The 21,329-nt window shown below is 52.0% G+C and overlaps 9 protein-coding genes across 9 annotated transcripts; 5 read left to right on the forward strand and 4 right to left on the reverse strand.

Moving 5' to 3' along the window:
- The first annotated feature begins 93 nt into the window (after positions 1-93).
- C7974DRAFT_356875 (Mysoin-binding motif of peroxisomes-domain-containing protein) lies at positions 94-2,837 on the forward strand. Its single transcript, XM_046139609.1, has 4 exons — positions 94-517; positions 567-763; positions 812-1,284; positions 1,330-2,837. The coding sequence occupies exons 1-4, from the start codon at positions 469-471 to the stop codon at positions 2,453-2,455; spliced, it is 1,845 nt and encodes a 614-aa protein (XP_045999682.1). The 5' UTR covers positions 94-468; the 3' UTR covers positions 2,456-2,837.
- Positions 2,838-2,866: 29 nt separating this feature from the next.
- C7974DRAFT_391655 (proliferating cell nuclear antigen, N-terminal domain-containing protein) lies at positions 2,867-4,097 on the forward strand. The gene is made up of 5 exons (XM_046141600.1): positions 2,867-2,950; positions 2,994-3,034; positions 3,078-3,507; positions 3,551-3,840; positions 3,885-4,097. Coding segments are annotated over exons 1-5 (780 nt in total). The 5' UTR covers positions 2,867-2,949; the 3' UTR covers positions 3,903-4,097.
- A 2-nt stretch (positions 4,098-4,099) lies between these two features.
- Positions 4,100-5,931, forward strand: C7974DRAFT_423329 (Ribokinase-like protein). The gene is made up of 6 exons (XM_046144376.1): positions 4,100-4,184; positions 4,229-4,239; positions 4,282-4,361; positions 4,403-4,615; positions 4,669-4,786; positions 4,837-5,931. The coding sequence occupies exons 1-6, from the start codon at positions 4,131-4,133 to the stop codon at positions 5,498-5,500; spliced, it is 1,140 nt and encodes a 379-aa protein (XP_045999684.1). The 5' UTR covers positions 4,100-4,130; the 3' UTR covers positions 5,501-5,931.
- A 1,426-nt stretch (positions 5,932-7,357) lies between these two features.
- C7974DRAFT_285782 (heterokaryon incompatibility protein-domain-containing protein) lies at positions 7,358-8,878 on the reverse strand (the record flags this gene model as incomplete). The annotated part of the gene is made up of 2 exons (XM_046137623.1): positions 7,358-7,951; positions 8,510-8,878. Coding segments are annotated over 2 exons (963 nt in total), but the record flags the coding sequence as incomplete, so codon positions are not given.
- Positions 8,879-9,676: 798 nt separating this feature from the next.
- Positions 9,677-11,545, reverse strand: C7974DRAFT_423330 (oxidoreductase-like protein; the record flags this gene model as incomplete). Its single annotated transcript, XM_046144377.1, has 1 exon — positions 9,677-11,545. One exon carries the CDS (start codon positions 11,543-11,545, stop codon positions 9,677-9,679), a length of 1,869 nt encoding a protein of 622 aa, XP_045999686.1.
- A 637-nt stretch (positions 11,546-12,182) lies between these two features.
- On the reverse strand, positions 12,183-14,383 carry C7974DRAFT_433077 (putative cytochrome P450 phenylacetate 2-hydroxylase; the record flags this gene model as incomplete). The annotated part of the gene is made up of 9 exons (XM_046144890.1): positions 12,183-12,442; positions 12,496-12,685; positions 12,735-12,830; positions 12,886-13,055; positions 13,116-13,409; positions 13,466-13,732; positions 13,793-13,919; positions 13,974-14,060; positions 14,111-14,383. 9 exons carry the CDS (start codon positions 14,381-14,383, stop codon positions 12,183-12,185), a joined length of 1,764 nt encoding a protein of 587 aa, XP_045999687.1.
- A 1,836-nt stretch (positions 14,384-16,219) lies between these two features.
- Positions 16,220-17,705, forward strand: C7974DRAFT_462630 (putative MFS transporter; the record flags this gene model as incomplete). The annotated part of the gene is made up of 2 exons (XM_046146209.1): positions 16,220-17,125; positions 17,157-17,705. The coding sequence occupies 2 exons, from the start codon at positions 16,220-16,222 to the stop codon at positions 17,703-17,705; spliced, it is 1,455 nt and encodes a 484-aa protein (XP_045999688.1).
- A 401-nt stretch (positions 17,706-18,106) lies between these two features.
- On the reverse strand, positions 18,107-19,082 carry C7974DRAFT_297326 (Aspartate/glutamate/uridylate kinase; the record flags this gene model as incomplete). The annotated part of the gene is made up of 5 exons (XM_046137691.1): positions 18,107-18,264; positions 18,325-18,499; positions 18,552-18,647; positions 18,710-18,820; positions 18,876-19,082. Coding segments are annotated over 5 exons (747 nt in total), but the record flags the coding sequence as incomplete, so codon positions are not given.
- Positions 19,083-20,610: 1,528 nt separating this feature from the next.
- C7974DRAFT_391670 (DUF636 domain protein) lies at positions 20,611-21,207 on the forward strand. The gene is made up of 2 exons (XM_046141601.1): positions 20,611-20,809; positions 20,860-21,207. The coding sequence occupies exons 1-2, from the start codon at positions 20,732-20,734 to the stop codon at positions 21,196-21,198; spliced, it is 417 nt and encodes a 138-aa protein (XP_045999690.1). The 5' UTR covers positions 20,611-20,731; the 3' UTR covers positions 21,199-21,207.
- The last annotated feature ends 122 nt before the right edge of the window (positions 21,208-21,329 follow it).

Genomic DNA, 21,329 nt, shown 5'->3' on the forward strand with positions numbered 1-21,329 from the left:
CTGCGACGGGCACGCTGTTTCAAGGCTGGCCGACGGCTGGCCAACGGCTGCAGCGACTGGGAACGGCACCAGGCACTGCAAAGCCCGCCAGCCGCGTCTCTGGGGCAGCTGCAGGTCATGGCCGCAACGGCGCTCCGAACCAGCGAACTCCCGGTGGCCGCGCCAATCGTGTGGGCCCTCCGCACTTCATCTCCGCTCATCTCCTGGGCTCCTGTGCTCGTGTCCCGAGTGGCTTAGACTGCGACCGGACCACCGCAGCTCTCCCTGCACTGCTCCTGCTCTACACACCCAAACAAACAACCCACCTGCTATACAGACCTTTGTGCCGCTATATCGCCAACCGCCATACCGCCAGCCTCGCCGCCCTGCGACCGCATTTCTGTCGACGCGCCCCGCGCCCCAGCCGTCACGCGCCGCATTCCACACGTCCCACCCCAAGCCACACCCGCACCATGCGGTAGAGACACCATGGAGAGCGTGATACATGAAGACTCGCCGCTGGCCGAGTTCCTCGAGGGTACGCGCCATGTCTGCCCTGCGCCCGCTCATACTGACAGCCCGCCTAGGCGAGGGGAGAGGCCGCTCGGCACCGCCGTCACCCGCTGCATCCACCGATGACGCCCACGACGCCCACGACGCCCACGGCTTTGCGCCCCGCGGGCCCTCGACGCTGCACTCGCGCATCCGCGACCGCCTGCCGCAGCCGCTGCGCATCCGCGCCAACCGCCACGGCTCCGTTGCGCGCATCCACCTGGCCTGCTCGGTACGTACGCCGCCCGCCTGCGCCGCGCCTCTGACCTGACCCCCGCAGAAAGCCGTCAACGCCCGCCTCGGCCGCGCCGACAACGAGCGCTTTCTCGAGCACTTCCGCTACCTGATCGTCGCCTCGCAGCTGCTGGGCGAACAGTCGAGCATCCGCACCGCCACCTTCCCGAGCCACGGCCACGGCGCAGGCCCCGGCTCCGAGTTCAAGGTCACCACCATTAGCCCCACGGGCGCCGTGCTCACCGCCGCCACCGCCTTCACCCTCGTCTGGCTGATCCACTGGTCGCGCCGCAAGTCGGGCTTCAGCAAGGCCCGCTTTGTCGTCGTCCTCGTCGTCTTCGTCTTCGTGGCCACGGCCTCGTACGGCCATGTGCGCCGCCAGTGGCTGCAGACGCTGCGCCAGCACGCCGTCGAGAACGCATCCGCCCTGGTCACCAACTTGCAGGCCTTCGAGGCGTCCACCTCGTCTGCGCTCGCCCTCATCCAGGAGGTCGAGCTGGTCTCTAGGGGGTACCGACTGTACGTGTATCCCTGCGTCTGACGGCCCACACTAACCCCATCCAGCTCTATGCCCATGCCGCCCATCTCCCGACTCGAAGAGCGAGGACAAGCCCGCCGCTGCCAACGCCTGCGCCGCAGCCTCTGGGCCGCCTACGCCACCATGATCCCCATCCTGGCCGCGCAGTGCCAGATCTTGAGGCGCCAATGCCAGGAAGAAGACATTGAGAAATACCTCGACGTCTACGAAATCAGCAATCCAGACCTGCAGGAGGCCGCCCTGGGCTACAGTGAGACCGAGTTCGAGGACATTGAGAGCATCAAGGCCCTGCGAGCGTGGCAGTACCGCCTGTCGACCCTGCGCCGCGTCTACCTGTGCTCGCTGCTGGCACTCCAGGCCGACGGCGGAAAGGCCGACTTCTCGAGGTGGGGCACGGTCGCCGATTCCATGATCACCGTGGCCGCGCCCACGGGAGAGCGGAGCGAGAAGTTCAACCAGGTTCTCGCCGAGGAGGAGCAGTTCATAATACCGTCGCCGAACAAGCTGCAGCCCACCCCCGGCCGCGAGAATCTGCGCAATTCGGTCCGAAAGCTCTCAGGCCTCTCCCAAGGCATCCGCGGCCTGCAAGCAAAGATGCAGGTCCTGCGCGAGGAGACCAACAAGAGCCTCGAAGACACCGAAGACGTCACCGAGCTCGGCGGCCACCTCATGGTGCAGTACGACTCGATCGGCGCCGACCTGCGAAGCCTGATCCAGGCATGGGAGACGGGGCGAAATGCGCTTGCCCTCAACATCGAACGCCACGAACGACGCATCTCGCAAGCCTCGAGCAGCGGTCTCCGCTCCCCCGTCCCCAGCCTGGGTGGTCTGACGGCTGTCGATGAAGGCAGTCCGTCTGATGCCCTCCGCGCTTTGAATGGAGAGACGCTGAGTCCGCAGCAGAGTGCTCCCCCGAGCGACCAAGGCAGCAACTCGGACGACGAAGTCTTCGAGGCCATCGCCATTCCCAAGACGCGCCTCAGCATGTCGAGAGAAGAGCGCATGCAGAGAATGCAGGCCGACCGCGCCCGCCAGGCGTCGCTGCGCGAGCAACGCGAAGCGAGTAATAATATGCTGCGCGAGCTCGAGAGCGTCATCAACCTCAGGCCGCACCGCCACACGCTGCCGGCCGGACGAGTTACGAGTCTATAATGTCTTTACTTTGTCAGCACCAGCTAACCCACCATCTACAGCCATCGCATATTGCAGCTATCGTGTTTCCTTGCCGGCGTTTGTTTGCACATCGTACAAATTCTGGGTCACCATATACCACATCGCATCGTTTGTCCCGTGCGCTGGGGGCATAATGTTTTACATGCAATCTCATTGTCTTAGTCCTAGTCTCGTGGGTTCTGTCCCAAGCTCTCGTTCGCCCAGACTGTCTGGCTGCGTGAGGAAGCTGGCGCGAGCGTACATAAGAACGAATAAAAGAATCGCCCTGATGGCACTGCGTCCGGAATGATCACTCTGCCGCACGGTCATTGGCTGGTGGCGGGCACTTTACGCGACTGATTTAGCGCGCTTTGGCGCGACGCGTACTTTGTCCCACCTCCTCTGTTGCCTCGTCCACACAACACCATTTCGCCGCTCCATTGCAATCTACTCTTTTATACCCCTTCTTCTCGTCTACGTAATACACAGCCAACAGTACGTCAGTGCCAGTGATCAATGTTCTCGCTAACAGACTCAGTGCTCGAAGCACGCTTAGAACAAGCCGCTCTCCTCAAGAAGGCATGTCCCGCAGCCAGCAGCGAGACTTCTGCTGACAAGCCAGGTCGTCGACGCCATCAAGGACCTCGTCCAGGACTGCAACTTCGACTGCAATGACTCGGGCATCGCGCTGCAGGCCATGGACAACTCGCACGTCGCGCTCGTGTCGATGCTGCTGCGGTCCGAGGGCTTCAACCCGTTCCGCTGCGACCGCAACATCGCGCTCGGCATCAACCTAGGCTCGCTCACAAAGGTGCTCCGCGCGGCGCAGAGCGAGGACATCCTCACGCTCAAGGCCGAGGACGCGCCCGACGTCGTCAACCTCGTCTTCGAGAACAGCAGCTCCGACAGGATCAGCGAGTACGACATCAAGCTGATGGACATTGACCAGGAGCACCTGGGCATCCCTGAGACCGAGTACGCGGCGACCATCACAATGCCGTCGGCCGAGTTCCAGCGCATCTGCAGGGACCTGAGCGCGCTGTCAGAGTCGGGTGCGTACTTGCTCCGTACAACGAACCCCGCTAACACGCCCAGTCTCGATCGAGTGCACAAAGGAGGGCGTCAAGTTCAGCTGCCAGGGCGACATTGGCTCCGGCTCGGTGCAGCTGAGGCAGCACACCAACGTCGACAAGCCCGGCGAGAACGTCGAGATCGACCTCAGCGAGCCCGTCTCGCTGACCTTCTCGCTCAAGTACCTGGTCAACTTCTGCAAGGCCAGCGGGTTATCCGACAGCGTCAAGCTCAGCCTGTCCAGCGAGGTGCCGCTGCTGGTCGAGTACGGCCTGTCCAACCAGAGCTACCTGCGGTTCTACCTCGCGCCCAAGGTGTGTTTATCTACATACTACTTGACCTGCACTAACCCCTGCAGATCGGCGACGAGGAGTAGGTGTTGTAATGAGAAAGTATTTGTAGGATTTTGTGGGAGTACAGGGCGTACTGCGCGGTTTGCATACGGCGCGTTAGCAGACGCTCCGAGATTGGCGAATAGCGGCTCACGGACGCCGCCAGGGCTCCGATGCCCCACCGTCGCCCCACGTCATCGCGTGGAATTTCAGATGAGCAATGACAAAGATTCACCCGCACTGCATCCCGTGATCTTGTTGTATCTACTGTCATGGCTTCCGACGCGCTCATACCCGAGACGCGCGTGCTTGCGATTGCCAGCCATGTAAGAGCGAGTTATGAGTTGCCCGGCGGGTCTAACGAGCGCAGGTAGTCCACGGGTGAGTGTCTCGGCCTAGCGCGAGGCCTGGCTGATGTGATAGCTATGTCGGCAACAAGATGGCGACCTGTGTGCTGCAGGCCATGGGCTGTGATGTGTCCGCAATCAACACCGTCCACTACAGTGTGTGCACTCATCTTCTCTGCCGCCGCGCTGACCGCCAGGCAACCACACGGCCTACAAGCAGGTCAAGGGCACCAAGACGACCGCCGCCGAGCTCGAGCAGCTCTACGAAGGCCTCCGCCAGTCCCACCTCACCAACTTCGACGTCCTGCTGACGGGCTACGTGCCCAGCGCCGACGCCCTCCGCGCCGTGGGCAAGATCGGCCGCGATCTCAAGTTCAACGCCGCCACGAAGCCCGGCAGCTTCTTCTGGGGTGAGTCAGCCGGCGTACATCATGCATATATCATACGCGATACTGACCCGCAGTCCTCGACCCCGTCATGGGCGACAACGGCCAGCTCTACATCCCCCCCGACGAAGTCCCCGAGTACAAAGCCCTCCTGCGCGACGCCGACCTCATCCTCCCCAACCAATTCGAAGCCGAGTGCGTATGCCGTCCCTCTTGCCCGCAGCACTACTAAACTCCCCTCCTAGAACCCTCGCCGGCACACCCATCACCGACCTCGCCTCCCTCGCCCGCGCAATCCACATCCTCCACGCCACCTACCGCGTCCCGCACATCATCATCACCTCGCTGCGGCTCACGCCCTCCGGCACCATCCCCACCACCCCTGAAGCCACGGAGACGCTAACCATCGTCGGCTCCACCGCCACCTCCTCCCACGAGCCCCGCCTCTTCCGCATCTCCACCCCCGCCCTACCCTATTTCTTCTCCGGCACAGGCGACATGTTCGCCGCGCTCACGGTCGCGCGGCTGCGCGCCGCCGTCGCCCAGGCGCCCGCGGCCCACGATCTCCAGCGCACGCCGAGTTGGCGGTCCCCGGATGAGGTGGGGGCCACGGAGTTGCCTCTTGCGCAGGCGGCGCAGTGGGTGTGTGCGAGTATGGGCGCCGTGCTCGGGCGCGTCGCGGATGGGGTTGGGGGGAAGATGGCTGCGTTCGATGAGCGGGTGGGCAAGGGCGGGGGCGGGGGCGCGAGGGAGGAAGAAAGGCATTGGCGGTTGATGGATGCGTGTGAGGTCGTGGTGCCGCGGTATGTGCGGGAGTTGGTTGAGCCGCGGGGGGTGGAGGGGTTTAAGGCTGTTGCTGTTGTTGTTGAGGAGGCTGAGGGGAGCGGGCAGGGGGAGGGGGAGGCGTAGGCAAGCTGGGAGTGTGTCCTGGCCTCGCATAGACGCAGCTCCACCCTAGACGGACTGCATTGCATTAGACGCGCGCGGTACAATGACGTGCTCATACAGCTCTGTAGCAGTAGCACATGTTCCACCCATGTTTGATTGCTTACCTAGAGTAACCTTACACTAGAACTACAAGAACACTGTGAACAGTATCAAGAGAGATGGAAGATATCGGTGCTTGTCGATATGTGCTGACCACCCCCTATCTTGGCATAGTATACTGTCACTGTCACGGGTCAGGTAACCACGCATCCTAAATAGCTGAACAGCTATAGGATGCGTGTGTAGGATGTAAGGGAGGACTAGACTCTATATACAATAGTAGTGTAAGGCACCTGTAAGGGGTAAGAGAGACTAGACTTCCCTATACCTATAGTACTACTCTACTGTTAGGGACTAGTAGGTTGTGGCCTAGTTCGACCCAGGACTAGTAGGTTGTGGCCTGGCTCAATTCAGAAGCTCAGTGGTTGGTGAAGGAGAACTGGCTTGCTGTTTGGTTTCTGCTTGCTTAAGCAAGCGTTCCCTTTGCTTCTCTCTTACTTGTATATATATCAAGCTGCCTCTAGCTCTCTCTTAGCTTAGAGTCTGCTATTTTGTTAGTTTAGTTACCTATCTCTTTTGCTATTAGATTGCTTCTTTTATACCTTTTAAGTCTACCTTATATCTACCTATAGTGCTAGGTAATAATATAATAGACTAATATTATAGACTTAGGCTAAGCAAAGATAAGTAGAAGAAGGCCTGCCTGTAGATAATCTACCTAGGTAGTAGCACTTTTACTTATGCATAAGACCTTCTAACAGCAGGGCTTCCTGCATTTTATACTTAAAAAGAGGTAGTCTGCACATTTTAGCTAGCATTATATTATATTCTAATCCTGAAACAATCTTAACGTCCTCTAGACTTTCCATATCCTAACATTCTGCCCCAACTTTTACCAATACCTTTGCGGTAGGCAATCCCATCTTTCTAGTTATCCACATGACATTGTACCATCTGTACGCCCAATCGGAACCAAGTTTACATCCGCTTGGGTCATGCTTGCAGTTATTGTGGCAGTTTCGGTGCAGGTGCGAAGATTCCTTGAATCTCCATAACGCACCCTGGATCCCTTCAGCTCCGTGGCCATCAAGCTCCATACCACCGAGACAAATCAATTCAATGCGAAAATCAACAGTCATATCAGACAAGTCCCTTTGGTACTCCTGTATCACTGAGTAGTGAGATATGTGAGGCACACCAATCTCTCGGCTCTGCTTACCGTAGATAAAAGGTAGCTTGCCACACTCCTCGTTATCTTCGTCGCTATCATCCCTGTTATCTTCTTCGCTATCGTCCCCGCCATCCATTTCGCTGTCGATCCCGTCATCTTCCTCGCTAATTGAATCACGTGGTGAAAGCCAGGCAATGATGCGGCGTGTGCGACATTGAATGAGAGGTGAGATCACAATCCGGGGATCCGGTTCTGCGGGCCAAGCTAATTGCGGCATGAATGCACATGCAGAGCCCTTTGGTGGCTTTTCAATCTCCTAGCTGGGGCCGTCTCTCAGTGCAGACCAATAATGAAAGTCCCGGACCTGGGTCAAGACTGCAGTATGATCGTCTGCTGCTCCAACGTTGAACTTGTAGTACCATTTGACAGCATGGAAGTGGCGCGCAGCAGGTACATGCAAGCAATGCGCGTCAGGCGGCACAACGCATGAACATGCTTCGTACATGAGTGAAGTAGAGACGCCTCCGATCCAACTAGCCCACAACCATGATGGTATAGATCCCGAGAATGCATCGTTCGGTTCAAAGCGCCTTTCAAGGACGGCGGGGGTCACTTGGACACCACAATAGGAGGGCACTGAAGAAAAGCTCTGGGATCCCGAAGAGCATGTGGCCCCTCATTGAGCGTGCCAGTGTAATCAAAATACCCTGAAATGCGTTCAAGACATCCCCAGGTACAGTGAGATCACGCTGCGTGTATGAACCGAGGTGATAGATGTATGACTCAATATTCGGAATGCCGGACCACATATCATGAAATATACTCCACCTATAAGCAGGAGTGACCCAATCGTAAGGCATCGTACCGTTCTCCTGCCGATTGAGTCTTCGGCAGCGCCATGAGATTGTTTGATGGTGGAAGATCAGCACCCTCCGAGACAGCGTCCACCCCTGGAAAGTCCACCCGCGAGTGTGATAGGGTCCTTGATCTCCGGCATCTTCTGCGACAGACGGATTGCGGTCCATCATGTGGCATTCGGACGTGAATCGAAATGTCCGATAAGGATTACGTCGTGGACGATCATGACTCGAACCCGCCAGGCCACTCTGAGCAGTACCTTCCGTCGCAGCAATCGTAAAATATGCGTTTGTATAAATAGCAGCCATAGCTGCCAATTGTTCGGCCTTTGTTTCTTGGTCATCCTGTACAAAATCGACACTAGGGTACAAAATCAGGCAAAAAACACCGCACTTTTAACAGGTAAAATACACAGGAGAATAGTTGTCAAAAACACTACAGAGGGGGTGTGTTTTACCTATTTACGCAGTGTCTTTTTAGGTTATAGCAGATTTTTTATACAAGTTTATTATTCTATATAGTATCTATCTATCTAGTAGAGGAAGGGGGGGGGGGGGGGGGGTAGGAAGAGAAGGGGGAGCTATAGGGGGGGAGGGTAAATAAGGTAGAGAGAGAGCGGAGAGAGAGTAGAGAGAGAGAGGAGAGAGAGAGGTAAAAGAGAGAGAGAGAGAGAGAGGAGAAAGAGAGAGGAGGGAGATATAACAACAAGAAGAGGGGTAATAGAGCTAAGAGGGGTAGGCTATAAGCCTTAGAGGTAGGTACCTACGTAAATTATAGAACTAGATATCTAGGTGTCAGGTAAAAAACACTACATTTTTAGGTAATCTTAGTATATAATAGGTAAATTGGCCTATTTACCTAGCACACTAGGTATCTACACTTCAGTGTTTTTTACACCGCACTTGTACTATAGTGCGATCAACCCATAGCAAGTGAAGTCCTAATTTGGAGATCAAAGTACTGTCTCGCACTGCATCTGGCAACTGGGGAAACTGGTTGTTCGTGCTGAAAGCGCCCGGCTTTCTCAGCTGGTTGAAGTTGTCTCGCAATGTCATGAATGGGTTTAGATCGTTGCCCCAAACGTAGCTCAGTGCCGCATATCGCTTAACGTGACCGGAAGGTACACTGACTAGACACTGTTGCTGCGCATCCATGAAAATCATATCCGTGTTGCACTCTATATCACTCCTTGGACTATCGAAAGAGTGACACTGTTCGCCGTGGTACTCATCACATGCATGCAGCCATCCTAGTATTGTGGCGGGATCGATCTCGTGTTCGTCTACGGCGACGCCAGCCCCTCGGAAAAGATCAGGTTGTCGTTCAACCCGCAGGAGGTCGAGTGCGTCTCGACGCAAGGATACTGGTGACTGGTTGTAGGAAGTATCGATGTCGAGCATCCAAGTGAAGAGAGGATTGCCAAAGTAGGAGATATGACCTGTGAGGGCAGGAGCCGATACACCGATATCCAATGCTGAGATGACAGCGGCGCATGTTTCACAGCTCGTATTAGGTCGGGCCTGCTGACAGTCCCAGTCAACACGTCTGCCCTCATCTGCATCTCTCTGAACTGCTGCTGCGAATGCCCTACATTCTTTGCTCGATTCACGCTTCGTCTCCAGCTTCGCAACGCCGCGTGGTTGCTTTCTCGTGCGCCCTCTCGTGGTGTCCTGGCTAGGTTGGATGAAGAGGCTGTACAATCTTGGACATGAATTGCAAGTACCTTATGCCGCTTCGTTTGCGAGGTCCGGACATTGTTGGAATTTTAGCAAGTCTCCAGCGCAGAGACGTAGAACAACAGCGATGTATCTCTATTATCTACAAACAAGGTAAAAGTAGTAGCAGAATGAATGCTAGAAACTGAATCGCACTTACCATAACAAAGAAGATATATAATTACGCAGGGTAGGTGTTGCAGGTCTAGGCAGCAGTCTACTATAACGGGCTAGGCCCTGCAGTGTCTATACATCCTATACACGCGGTGTTCGGCAGCCTAGCATAAAGCGTTTATAGGTTAAGATAGGATATTAAGTAGGTAGAGGTCTATAACCTATACTAATACTGTAGAACTAGAACGTAAAATCCTCTGTTACTATAACTTTACCAGTTAACCAGCCCTCTATCTGTTGCTGTAGGTCTTTGCCTGCACAAAGATACCATTTCTTTGCTCCTACTGTCTCTGTGTCGGACTGTTCTAATCTCCTGGTCTTGACACTAGCTCCAAGCTGCGCAATTCCATCGATTACATCCTGCACCTCTCCTTCAAGACTCCCAGTAAGAAAAACGGTTGTTACAGCCGCTAACCCGTCATAGTGTCTTAACGTATCAACTACCAAGTTGATATCTGCAACTCGGATAGTCCAGAGGAGTTTGAACTTATCGGGTTGGAGATCAAGATGCGGGGTCTGGCCCAGGACCGGCGTTATACCAATACCTGCTGCTATGAAGGGGACTACTTCAATGCTGTTGTCACTCTCGCTCTTGATATCGCCGCCGCCTTGATCGATAGTGAAATCGCCTCCGACGCCAAGGATCGGCAGTGTCAGCCCTGTTCCTGGATTTTGCTGGTAAAGAAATGCTGTCGCAGTGCCAAGAGAGCGAATTGTAATTTCGAATTCTTTGTCCAATCTTCTCTCGCTGTCTTCCGTGGTAGAGACGGAAGATGGAGTAGAGGAGATGGTGAAGGTACGGACAAAGTCGTCGTTGAGACTTTGTGGGTCAGAGTTATTCATGTGTCGGTACCCGGTATTCAGCTGCTCGTATAAGGATAAGGCAATCCATTGACCCGGTTTGTAAGAGAGACCGTCAGTGACGCTGAATGTGAGACGCGCGATTGTGGGGGTGAGGATGGTTTTCTTGACGAGCTTTGCGGTCTGGGGTGACGTAGCCGAGGGAAAAGTAGACCTGATATTGCCTTCAACCGCAAGAGTGCGCAGAAGTGGGTTATAAGGACTTTCTCCGTCAGGCCTCTTGTTTCCTCTGAACGAGAGACCTTGAGCTACAAAAAACGTGTCGGTCAATTCGATTTTGACAGCGAGGTTGGTGCCAGGTACAACATGTGCTGCGTCTGCGCCAACAAGTATCTCAACAGTCCCAGTCATGTACAGGACATCACCTGTCTCATATTGAGGGAATGTGACGCCGATGAGTGGATTAGTGTACGCATTTCCCAGAGACTGGTAGTATCGGTTGCCAGAGTATTCTGGAAACACAATGGTCGTAGGCGAAATAATGCGGACAAAGCCTGGTGGTCCACCACGGTGGTTTGTATCCATGTCAATGTTGGTGGCAGTTGAGAGAAAGAACATGTCAGCTTTCTCAATAAGGTTTCTGCCCTCGGTGGTGAGGTTGGGTCCTTGGGATTTGAGACTTGGTGTTGTCATCGCAGGTCGGAGGTCGTACTGATTGAGGTACTTTGGACAGTTTCCTAGGCTCTCTTCAATCTTCGTGACCAGATTTATGAGTTGTTGTGTCTTTGGCGCATAAACAGGCGGTTTCTCAACATCTCCCCTTGTTTCGATCTCCCTCACCGTCGCATGTACTAATTTTCCTCCAAGTTTGACTCTCTTCCGCGCGATCAGGTTGATTGCCAAAGCAGAGAACATCTTCCTCTGATCCTCGAGTTCCACTGTCTTACTCAGAGGATCAGTGATGATTGACTGCACAACAGGATCATACATGCCATCAACAAATGTTCTTATTCCGAGAAAGTCGCCTCCAATGTGCTCTGAAAACCCGGGGGCTCCACCCCAAAGCGCAGTCCAAGGTCGGTTTTGGTCGTCCAGCATTCCGATCGCAAGAAGGGGCGCGCGTTGAAGTGTAGATAACGCTTGAGGGGTAAGCGTAGATGAGGTTGGGTTGTCTAAGTCAGGGACGTGGAGGAGCTTTTGCATCTTCATTTCCCCTTCGCTCCAGCCCTTAGCAATAGAGAAAGTCATGATAACGTCAATGAAACCTCGCTAGAGTAGTTAGTGAACACTTATTCTGGCCCTTCCGGAGCCTAGCACTAGTGAAGACACTTACTGTTGTGTTTCAGGCGCACGCTGATTAGTGAGCTTGTGTGACCAGAACACTATAAGCTACAGAAGGACAGAATTTCGTGTCGGATCTAAGGGATCGAACGCTTCTTATATGCTCCTTCTCGGCCATTTCCAAAGCCACTTTTCAGAAGAGGCTAGTCAGAGGATGTGATGAGTTCACTAGTTACATTTGAACCCAAGGTCCCCAGCGCGTGGACCCACCCAAGCGCATAACGACATATTGCCCAGCTGCGCGTGACCACAGGCCATGAGTCATGCCTAAGCATTCAGATTTGGACCCCCATCTCGCTTCAAACTACGATACGATATCCACATCTATGTGATCATGACAACACAATCAGGTCACGTTCAAGGGCTACTGTGTAGGCTCAAGCTACAAGCTTAAGAGAGTCATTGTATTGTTATTCTTAACACTCAACATGTCAATACAATGTCTTCGTGTGTACCATCAATCTCACGTTGAGATCAGAAGAAGTGTCATGAAGTCTCCCGAAGAAAAATTACATGCACCTGGAATCAGCTTTGTGCCGAAAGCTTAATGCTTGTCAGACGCAAGCCATGCGCGGAGGGCATCTGGATCGCGGCAGTGGAATTTAATACCAGCCGACCATGGGATGGCTTGTGCCTCCGTTGGTGTTGCGGTGTCTGCAATAGCGTCCATCTCAAGGGAGCATTCGCGCTCTGCACGGAATGGAGGGAAGACGTGCTTCTTTTGCTCCTCCCCAAGTGGCTGGCGCTCCCAGGTGAAGAAATGCAAGAGTAGTACCAGGGTTGAGTAGAGTCCACGGTTAGCCACTATATGAAGGCATCAGTGATGTATTCACGGTTCTTGTGTGGGTGGAACCTACTGTCAATTCCTGGACAGACACGACGACCAGCACCATATGTCAAGTGTGTGACACCCAACTTATCACCGCCTTCGTATTGGAGATCCGTGCGTCCCTTACAACCGTTCAACCAACGCTCAGGAAGGAATTCATCAGGGCGGTCAAACGAGTCGGGATCACGGTTGCCAGCCAATAGGTTCATAATGACAAGCTACATAGATTGTTAAAGCCGTGGTAGTGTCAAGTGAGGAAGTACTTACCATGCCGCGAGGAATTTTGTGGCCGTCGTAGCTGGCGCCATCAAGCGTCTCGCGGGGGAATCCGAGACGCACCGGTGTGTAGATACGAGACCCTTCCTGTGGTAGTGTTGAATTAGTCAAAGCTGTTCGAAGTAGAGAGTAGTTGACGAACCGTGTGGAGCGCTTTGACGAATTCAACGCGATCATAGTCATGAGGCTTGGGTGGCTCGCCATTATAAACCTTTTGGATAGCATCATATCCGCTCTGCTGTAAGTCGGGGCGATGGGCGAGGTATCCGATGATCCAGGTAAGTGAATAGCCAAGATTGACACCAGCAGCAACTGTGGATGGGACGTCAATTTAACTCGTTGGCTTCTTAGAAAAGACGAAGTCGAACTTACTACCAGTGTACGAAGCCAGCAGGATCTCTTCATCTTTGAGAAGACCCTGGCGGATAATGTTGCCTAGGATCGAAGGTGTTTGATCACCGGATGCAACGCGATCTCTGAGACCGTCGAGCATCTTACCGATATAGGCCTGTTGCTTCTGGCGATACTCTCGCGCTTTCTCCTCTTTGTCATCGTATGTCCAGCTGCTGATACCGAGCGACTTCCCGGCTACGTATCGGAGCCAGCCCGCGCCCCGCAAAGCAGGAAGGTAATCACGAGCAGGCGATCCAATAGTGCGCTGACGGACTATAGCCAAAACTTAATGACGAGAATTATGATGTTTAGCGAAGTCGAAAACTCACAAATGTTTGTCTCGTTTTCAGCGAGCATTCCTACAACCTCGTCATCGAGAGGTGTACCCATGAGCTGCTCGGAAACTTGGCCAGTACCGAACCGGTGAAGCTTCTCAGCCATGTCAAGAGCAGGACCATTGCTCAATTCCAGAATCTCGCCGAAAAGCTTCTTAAGCTTTGGGTGAATGACGGGAGTGTACACAGGAAGAAGGCGGGGAGCGATCTGGGTGGAAAGAGCTTTCCGAGTCCGAGCAAGACGATCGCTGAAGGGTGAAGCTGTAGAAGTCATGTTGTCAGGCTATCGAGAACATACAATTCAGCTCCTTTCGAACTTACTTCCAACAGTCCAAATTCCGTTCGATGCGTAATCATTGTGGAACAGTTTGAAGGTTGGACGGGATTGGTAGGCAGGACCCTGCTGAACAACGGTCCGCGCGAGAGCCTTGTGACTATTTATGAATACCTGCGGAGCGGAGTCAGTTCAAATATTTCCTCAGAAAGCTGAATAATTGCTCACCGCTTCACGCTCCCCAAGGGAAACTCGAATTACATCTCCATACTTCTTGGTCCACTCGGCAATCTTCGTGACATGTCCGTTTTGTAACTAGATACTTAAGTCAGATGCCTCATCAGACTATTCAGATGAAAACTCACCTCCAGAAGGTTTCCGAAGACCGGAACACCAGGAGGGCCTGGAAGGTCTACTGTATGAGGAGCACCGCCGAGCAAACGATCAAAGAACCAGAAAATGCGGAGCAGGAATTTGCGACCAGCTTCAAATCCGCCTAAGAGTACAGCAGTGATTGCCACCACCGCCGACGCATGTAGGACACTTAGATTCTTCGCGGCATAAATAAAGCCCAAGGGAACTTCAGTGCCAGACACCGTCTCCGTTGAGTTGAAAGAAGAGTTAAAGATATTGCTCATCTTGATGGTAATCAAGCTTATGGCTGGCTAGCTATCTTCTGGTGTCTTTCTCGTGTATCATCGTGGCTCTTTATATATACATACGAACAGCTGGGGAGACTCCATCGCGCTAATCGTGTTGAGACTGATCAAGTGTCTCACACAGAAGATCTCTGCTTCTCAACAAGTTTTCCTGTTCATCTTCGTTAGTACAAGTTCCGAGCGCTCGAAACAACGAGCTCTGGTCCCACCTATCGTACATGAACATACTCTTTGTGGCATGTCGGTGTGCACCTTGGCTAATTTCCCCGGTGAAGCTGCGTATACACTGCACCACAGCCAATAGTCGATATTATGGTCACAGTCACGGCGGTTCTCTCAGTCAATGACCCACAAGCCCTTGAATTAGCATGCTGCGCGTACCCATGATGCCTCCTTGTAAACGACCCACTGGGAGTGAAACGAAGCTGATGGGCGCCTTTTTGGAACCATTAATAGCTCCACTTTGCTATTGTCGTATGGAGACCACTAAGGGTCGTGAATTAATTTGCGTCGTCATGCTACGCACCCTGCCTCCCACGGCAAAATCCGAGTCAATCGTACATCGATTCAAAGAGCCATACACTAGTACAGCACCATAGTATCTGCAGAGACTGTAGTTCTATATTGATTCAACAACTGTGCTTCATAACTTATATACTTGGTTAGGGGAGACGTTCATGTACCGTGAACACCACTGACAAGACACTCTCCGATTTCAAGACTGCCACTTCTAACGGTGACGCACGCAGCTAAGGCCCGATGATTATAGAGACTTGAAAACATCAGGGACGATAGGCCCGGATGTATTCCCCAGTTTCAAGGGGCTTGTTGTATTAATTGCTAAGCGCATGTCTAGTTCTTCAAGAGGACCGAGTGTCGAGCGTCTCGAATAGAACATGGAATTGCAACAGATGGCGCAATAATTCGTGCTCGTTTGAATATATCATCTCTGTCGATTCGAGCATCTGCATTCGAGCATCTGCACGACAAGATCTTCTGTATAATCTTCGAGGCTATCACGCGGCTTAGTTCATAGCTATAGCGTTATTCTCTATGTTAACAATGCTGTCAGATTTTTTACGAACAATGTTCATGAGATTTTACTGTTCCTTGAGTGTGTGACGTCTGCATATAGTAGGACCGAGCACAAACTATTACAGGCACTCGCTAATGGTATACCGTCCAAACGATCGGCCTCTAAACGATGCGTAGATGATGTACTAGCGCCGGCCTCGGCCGGCCGGGCCACACCGTGCATTACATAGCTTATGTATGCACCGGTTGGCAACGGCGTCCAAGGGTACGGGCCGAAGACGCTATGGCTCTTGGTAATTGGGCGCCTAGGTACTCGAGAGTAGCGCCGGTGATAACCTGCTTCATTGGCTTGATCATGTTACCTAGATCGTAGAGCGACAGAAGGGCCACCCGACCCACTTTCTGCTGCGGTAAGATCTTGTAAACCTTCCGACGGGATGCAGGTAACGGCACAATGCGGCGCACGTCTGAGCTCCTTTCAGACTAGCTTTTCTATCACACACTAACATCTTCCCTTCCTTATGTTAGATCCCGCAAAAGGCTTGGCGTGCTAAGTTTCCAGTGTGGAGCTGATCCTTCTTGTTGGCTACACGCCTTTGCATTAGTAATTATACTATTACGGCAGGTACAAGCTGTTGCCATCTGATACGTTTTGGTGCGTCTCGCGTCGTCTTCATAGCTGCCACATTGTTCCGGCAATTGAGACCAGCTTTTGCAATTCGCGAAACTCCAAAAGTGCTGCAAAGAGCTCCAGCGAGCTCACATCTCACAGGATCCAAGATGAAGCGCGCGTCGAGCATCACACCAGATTCGAACCAAAGTCCCTCCACGCCGCATTCCGCCTCCATGATGGAAAAGAACAGTAGCACTCCACTGCACGACAGGGCCTTCCATTTTGGAACCGACAAAAAGGGTCGAAACGTGTCCAAAAAAGACCCAGCGGTGCCGCCTAATGGCGGGTATGGTTGGGTTTGCACGATCTGCGTTGCCCTCATTAATGCGCATACCTGGGGCATCAACTCCTCTTATGGCGTATTCCTCGCCCATTATTTGAGAACGGAAACCTTCGCTGGGGCAACACATCTTCAATATGCGTTTGTGGGTGGCCTGTCCATCTCACTTGCAATGTTCATATCACCAGTGGCCACTCTGTTAACCCGCAAATACGGAACTCGCCTGACGCTGCTTGTTGGTACGGTGTTTGAGACGGCTGGGCTAATTGGAGCGTCGTTTGCTACCACTATATGGCAATTATTTCTAAGCCAAGGGGTAGCCTTCGGGTTCGGCATGGGCTTTCTCTTCGTCGCGTCAGTTGGTATTCCAGTGCAGTGGTTTACTACGAAGAGATCCCTTGCTAATGGGATCAGTTCGTCGGGCTCTGGGTTCGGTGGGCTCTTGTACTCCTTGGCAGCTGGAGCTATGATCAAGTCTATTGGTTTGGCTTGGTGTTTTCGAGTGCTTGGTATTCTAGCATTTGGTGTCAACATCGTCTGCATCCTCCTCATCCGCGATCGCAACAAGATTATTATGTCACGGCACAAGACTCTTGATGTCATGTTGATGAAGCGGCCAGAGTTTATCATTCTCTGTGGCTATGGCTTTTTCTCAATGCTTGGCTACATTGCGCTGGTTTTTTCCATGGCCGACTACGCAAGAAGCATCGGGCTCAACAACTCACAAGCGTCCGTTATTTCTGCTCTCTTAAACTTGGGCCAAGGAATCGGGAGGCCGCCGATGGGGGTACTTCTCTGATAACGTTGGTCGGATCAACATGGCCGGATCGGCTACTTTCCTATGTGGACTATTAGCCTTGGTCATTTGGAGCTTCGCAAAAAGCTACGGGTTGCTCATATTCTACGCCCTGGTAGGTGGAACTGTGGCCGGTACGTTTTGGGCAACTGTCAGTCCAGTTACAGTGGAGGTTGTTGGCCTTCAAGATCTGCCATCTGCACTCAATCTCGAGTGGCTGGTGACTGTATTGCCGTGTACGTTCAGTGAACCTATGGCTCTGGAGCTGGCTACAAGTGCAGGAGGCTATTTGAGCACAAGTCTCTTTGTTGGCTTCATGTATATCGCAGCGGCTGCGTGTGTGTTGCTGCTGCGAGGCTGGAAAGTTGGTGAATTAGACGAGATTGCACGACTCAACAGTCAACTTTCGGATGGCACGAGCACTCTAGACGTCGATTCGGGATCTACGAACAACAAAGCGAGAAAGAAAGGGCGAGAGACAATCCTGAAGAACGTTTGGAAATGGCGTAAGGTGTAAGGGTTGAGTTTGCACTTGTGACAGGTAGCTGTCTCCTAGTAGAAGTACAGTTTGTACAATATGAAAGATGTATCTCATGTCAAATGTGTTACTGATCACATCTCGTCAACTGTTTCGTACTGTCAATTCTAAATGAAAAATAAAACACTATTGCTAAAAGGGTTCGATTTAAACAAGGTAAGACGTTGTAATCTTTGGATTATAGACGCAGTACGGCAACTGTCTTAGGGAGGAGACGGTAGCGCAGATGCCCCGAAGGATACAAAAGGAGAACCTTTTGAGTTAGCTCCAGGCACGAAAAGAGTGTGAGGCGGACGTATGCCGTCTTCACTATCAACTGAGAATCCCTTGTTCGATCTAGAATCGGCTGACTCTAATGCAAGGTTCTCCAAGCGCTGATCACTGTAATACTCGAGTATCTCAGAGACTGCTACAGGATTTGACGAAGAGGCAATCACGGTGAAAATCCCGGATGCTGATGCCTTCTCAGCTGCACGTAGCTTGGTTTCCATACCTCCAGTCCCATTTGTTGAGCCAGGGCCAAGGTTTGAAGAGTCAACTGAATAATAATTCCGTTAACAAGGCCGACAAAGATGTGATCCGAACCAGAAAGACTTACTGCGTCTTCTCAATAAGCTGATGGATGTGACCACGTCGATCCTGGATGCATGAATGTCATACCGGGGATTACTTTCGTACAATGAGTCTACATCAGTAAGTAGGAATAGGTAAGATGCTTGAACCATCACCGCGGTGATGGCGCTGAGATAATCATTGTCTCCGATACAAATCTCCTATTTTCAACGCGTCAGTAGTCAGCACGGACTTTCGGATTGGATATCTCACTTTGGTGGACACAGTATCATTCTCATTCACTATTGGCACCACGCCAGCCAAAAAGAGCTTATTAAAAGTTCGAATGGCATTGTCGTATCGTTCGAGCTGACCGAAAAGTTAGATCTTGGCATTTCAAGGCCACGTATGTGTTGGATGTCGACACTTACTGTTGAGATGTCGTCATGCGTTAACAACATTTGTGCAACCGTAATGTTTTTTTCATTAAACACGTCTGACCACATTGAGATCATTCCACTCTGCCCAATGGCTGCAAGTGCCTTGAAAACTAGATAAGTGTACTTTCGAGTCATAGTGGAGTGACCAATCTCTTACCTGTTTGTCAGATAGTCTTCTAGGACGGGATACACGATGCGTCCGCAGTAATCCAAAACCAACAGCTCCAGAGCTGACGAGAATGACTCTATAGCCAGCATTACGTAGGGTAGCGACAGTCAACATCACACTTCGGACACGGGAAATTTGAATTTCGTTGGTAGCCTCGTGGATGATAGACGAAGTACCGATTTTAATAACGATTGTACGATTTTGAATGCAGCTGGTAGAGAGGGTTTGGGGAAAGGGCGATGCCATTGTCAAGGTTTCACGGCGAGAAGTAGAGAGCCTGCTGATATTGAGCGGTAAGCTGGCTCACAGCATGCAAATTTATCATTGTTGGTTACAAACGCAAGGTTTTCCTGTGGAAGGAAAGATTGTACACGATGCTCATGGGGAAATTCTCGGACTTTCAGACAGGCTCTTGCGTAGAGTGCATGTTACAGATGAATTAGAAACCCAATGCTTCTCGGTGTACTACTGCGCGTGGAACCGCGAAACAGCCGTGCTTGCAATGAAGAGCAAAGCAATAGCAACATAACGACATAGTTTTGAAAAGCACGAGATGTTAGATCAGGATGCTTGTAAATCACTCAATTTTGGCGGATCCGATAGACGCATCTTGAACTGTTCTCAATTCTATGCTGGCAACACGAGGCTTGGCTGCCAACGTTACAATAGGAGTAGCTCGAGTGGGTCAGCCGCCGCAGCCGCTCTTGTGACCAGTTATCTTGCAGAGTTTTGTAGATCAGTACTACAGAAAGAAAACGAAGGACATATCATGTTTCAAGCTGCCCAGGCCCCCTCCTTCTGAATGCGAGATGGAGCTACAGTTACGAGGCAGCATTTTACGCTAAGTGCGGCTTAAATTTAAAGGTTGACGGGTGCTGCCGGCACCGGGTGAACGGTCCGATTAAGATGGCGAGCAGACACATCGGTAAGGGACGGGCCAACCAAGACGCGAGAACGCGAGAAACTAGGTAGGTATTGTACAACATCTCGAAATCCGATTGGTCTCGGAGAGCGGCAGTCGTACTTCGTATTTTGGTCTATTCAGGCTATCCCCTTGTATCTTTGTTTATACCTGGCTCCAACCACCCTGCAGCATGCACCTTATCGACTAGGGTCTGTATTTCATGCTTGAACTACAAGGGGTTAGGTTGATGATCGGATGACGACATGCGCACAGGAGAAATAGCAAATCTGTCTCTGATCTTTAGGGCCTGTTCGGTTTACTATATCTATATGTTCGTTAGCTCTTTTAGGGAATCCCGAGTATACTAACTTCTACGCTAGCTAAAACACAAGGCAGAGAGAAGTAAATTACACAGTAGAAGCCATATATTCTATTCTTTACAAGGCTGCGTAGACCGCTGAAGTAGGCCTAGAAACGCCCGTTGTGCTAGAACACAATACAGATGCACTATGTTCTTGCTGCTGTCTCTTATCAGCATGTTCGCTCCCTGATCTCGTAGCGCCGTATCCCGCCCCAAATTTACCACGCTAATCTAAAACATGGATATGGAATAGGTATGGCCAACCGAACAGGTCCTTGCAAAGGAATCGTGGGGCTCCTCGTATTGCAGAAGGTCTGACCTTCCCACATCAAAAAGTGTGGGGGCTCGGCACACTTGACCTTCTCGGCATACACGAGTAGAAGTAGGAATCAGGATTGTGACTGCATGGCATAAGTGCCAAAGACGTACCGAGGGTGTGGGAATGCAGTACCAGCAAAATTAAATTTACCGGATCGTGACAGCATAAGTTGACCTGCAGCCCCTTCAGAGCATGAAAGCTGTTGCTATCGACTTCTCCAAGACATTTCTAATTCAATACAATTCGTCATACTTCCAAGGATGACCAACACCCTGCTGGAAGGCAGCTGCTGCTGCGGCGCAATTCATATCAGGTCTACCGGTGAAATCCAGGCCAAGGTACGAGACCAGTCTTTGCTTACCTCTGTCAGTTGACTGAGCATGCACAGGCTCTCTGTCACTGTCTCGATTGCCGTAAGATTACTGGCTCGGCGTTTTCGACCAATTTTATTGTCCCAAACGAGGGGTTCTCAGTGACAAAGGGCTCGCCCAAGTCGTTTAGCAAGAAGGCCGAAAGTGGCAATTTCATCACTTCTAACTTCTGTGGGGACTGCGGCTCTACGCTTTGGCGTCAGAGCGAGACGTTCGGTGATACCAAAATTATTAAAGTTGGTACCATTGATGGAACTGCTATCGAGGACATCAAACCAACAAGTGAGCTGTTTATTGCCAACCGCATATCATGGGTATCACCTGTTGAAGGTGCTGAGCAAAATCAAAACCAGTAGACACAATCCATAGCTTGTTGGTGCGTGGGCGTGTTAAAATTAACATAATGACGCTATCTTTCACCCCGAGCACGTTTTCACCGACGACCGTGACGTGAACTTCTCCTTTTTATGTTAGATTGTGGAAGGCT

Source organism: Boeremia exigua, assembly GCF_020726555.1.
Source record: "Boeremia exigua strain MPI-SDFR-AT-0100 chromosome Unknown C7974scaffold_4, whole genome shotgun sequence".
NCBI lineage: Eukaryota > Fungi > Ascomycota > Dothideomycetes > Pleosporales > Didymellaceae > Boeremia > Boeremia exigua.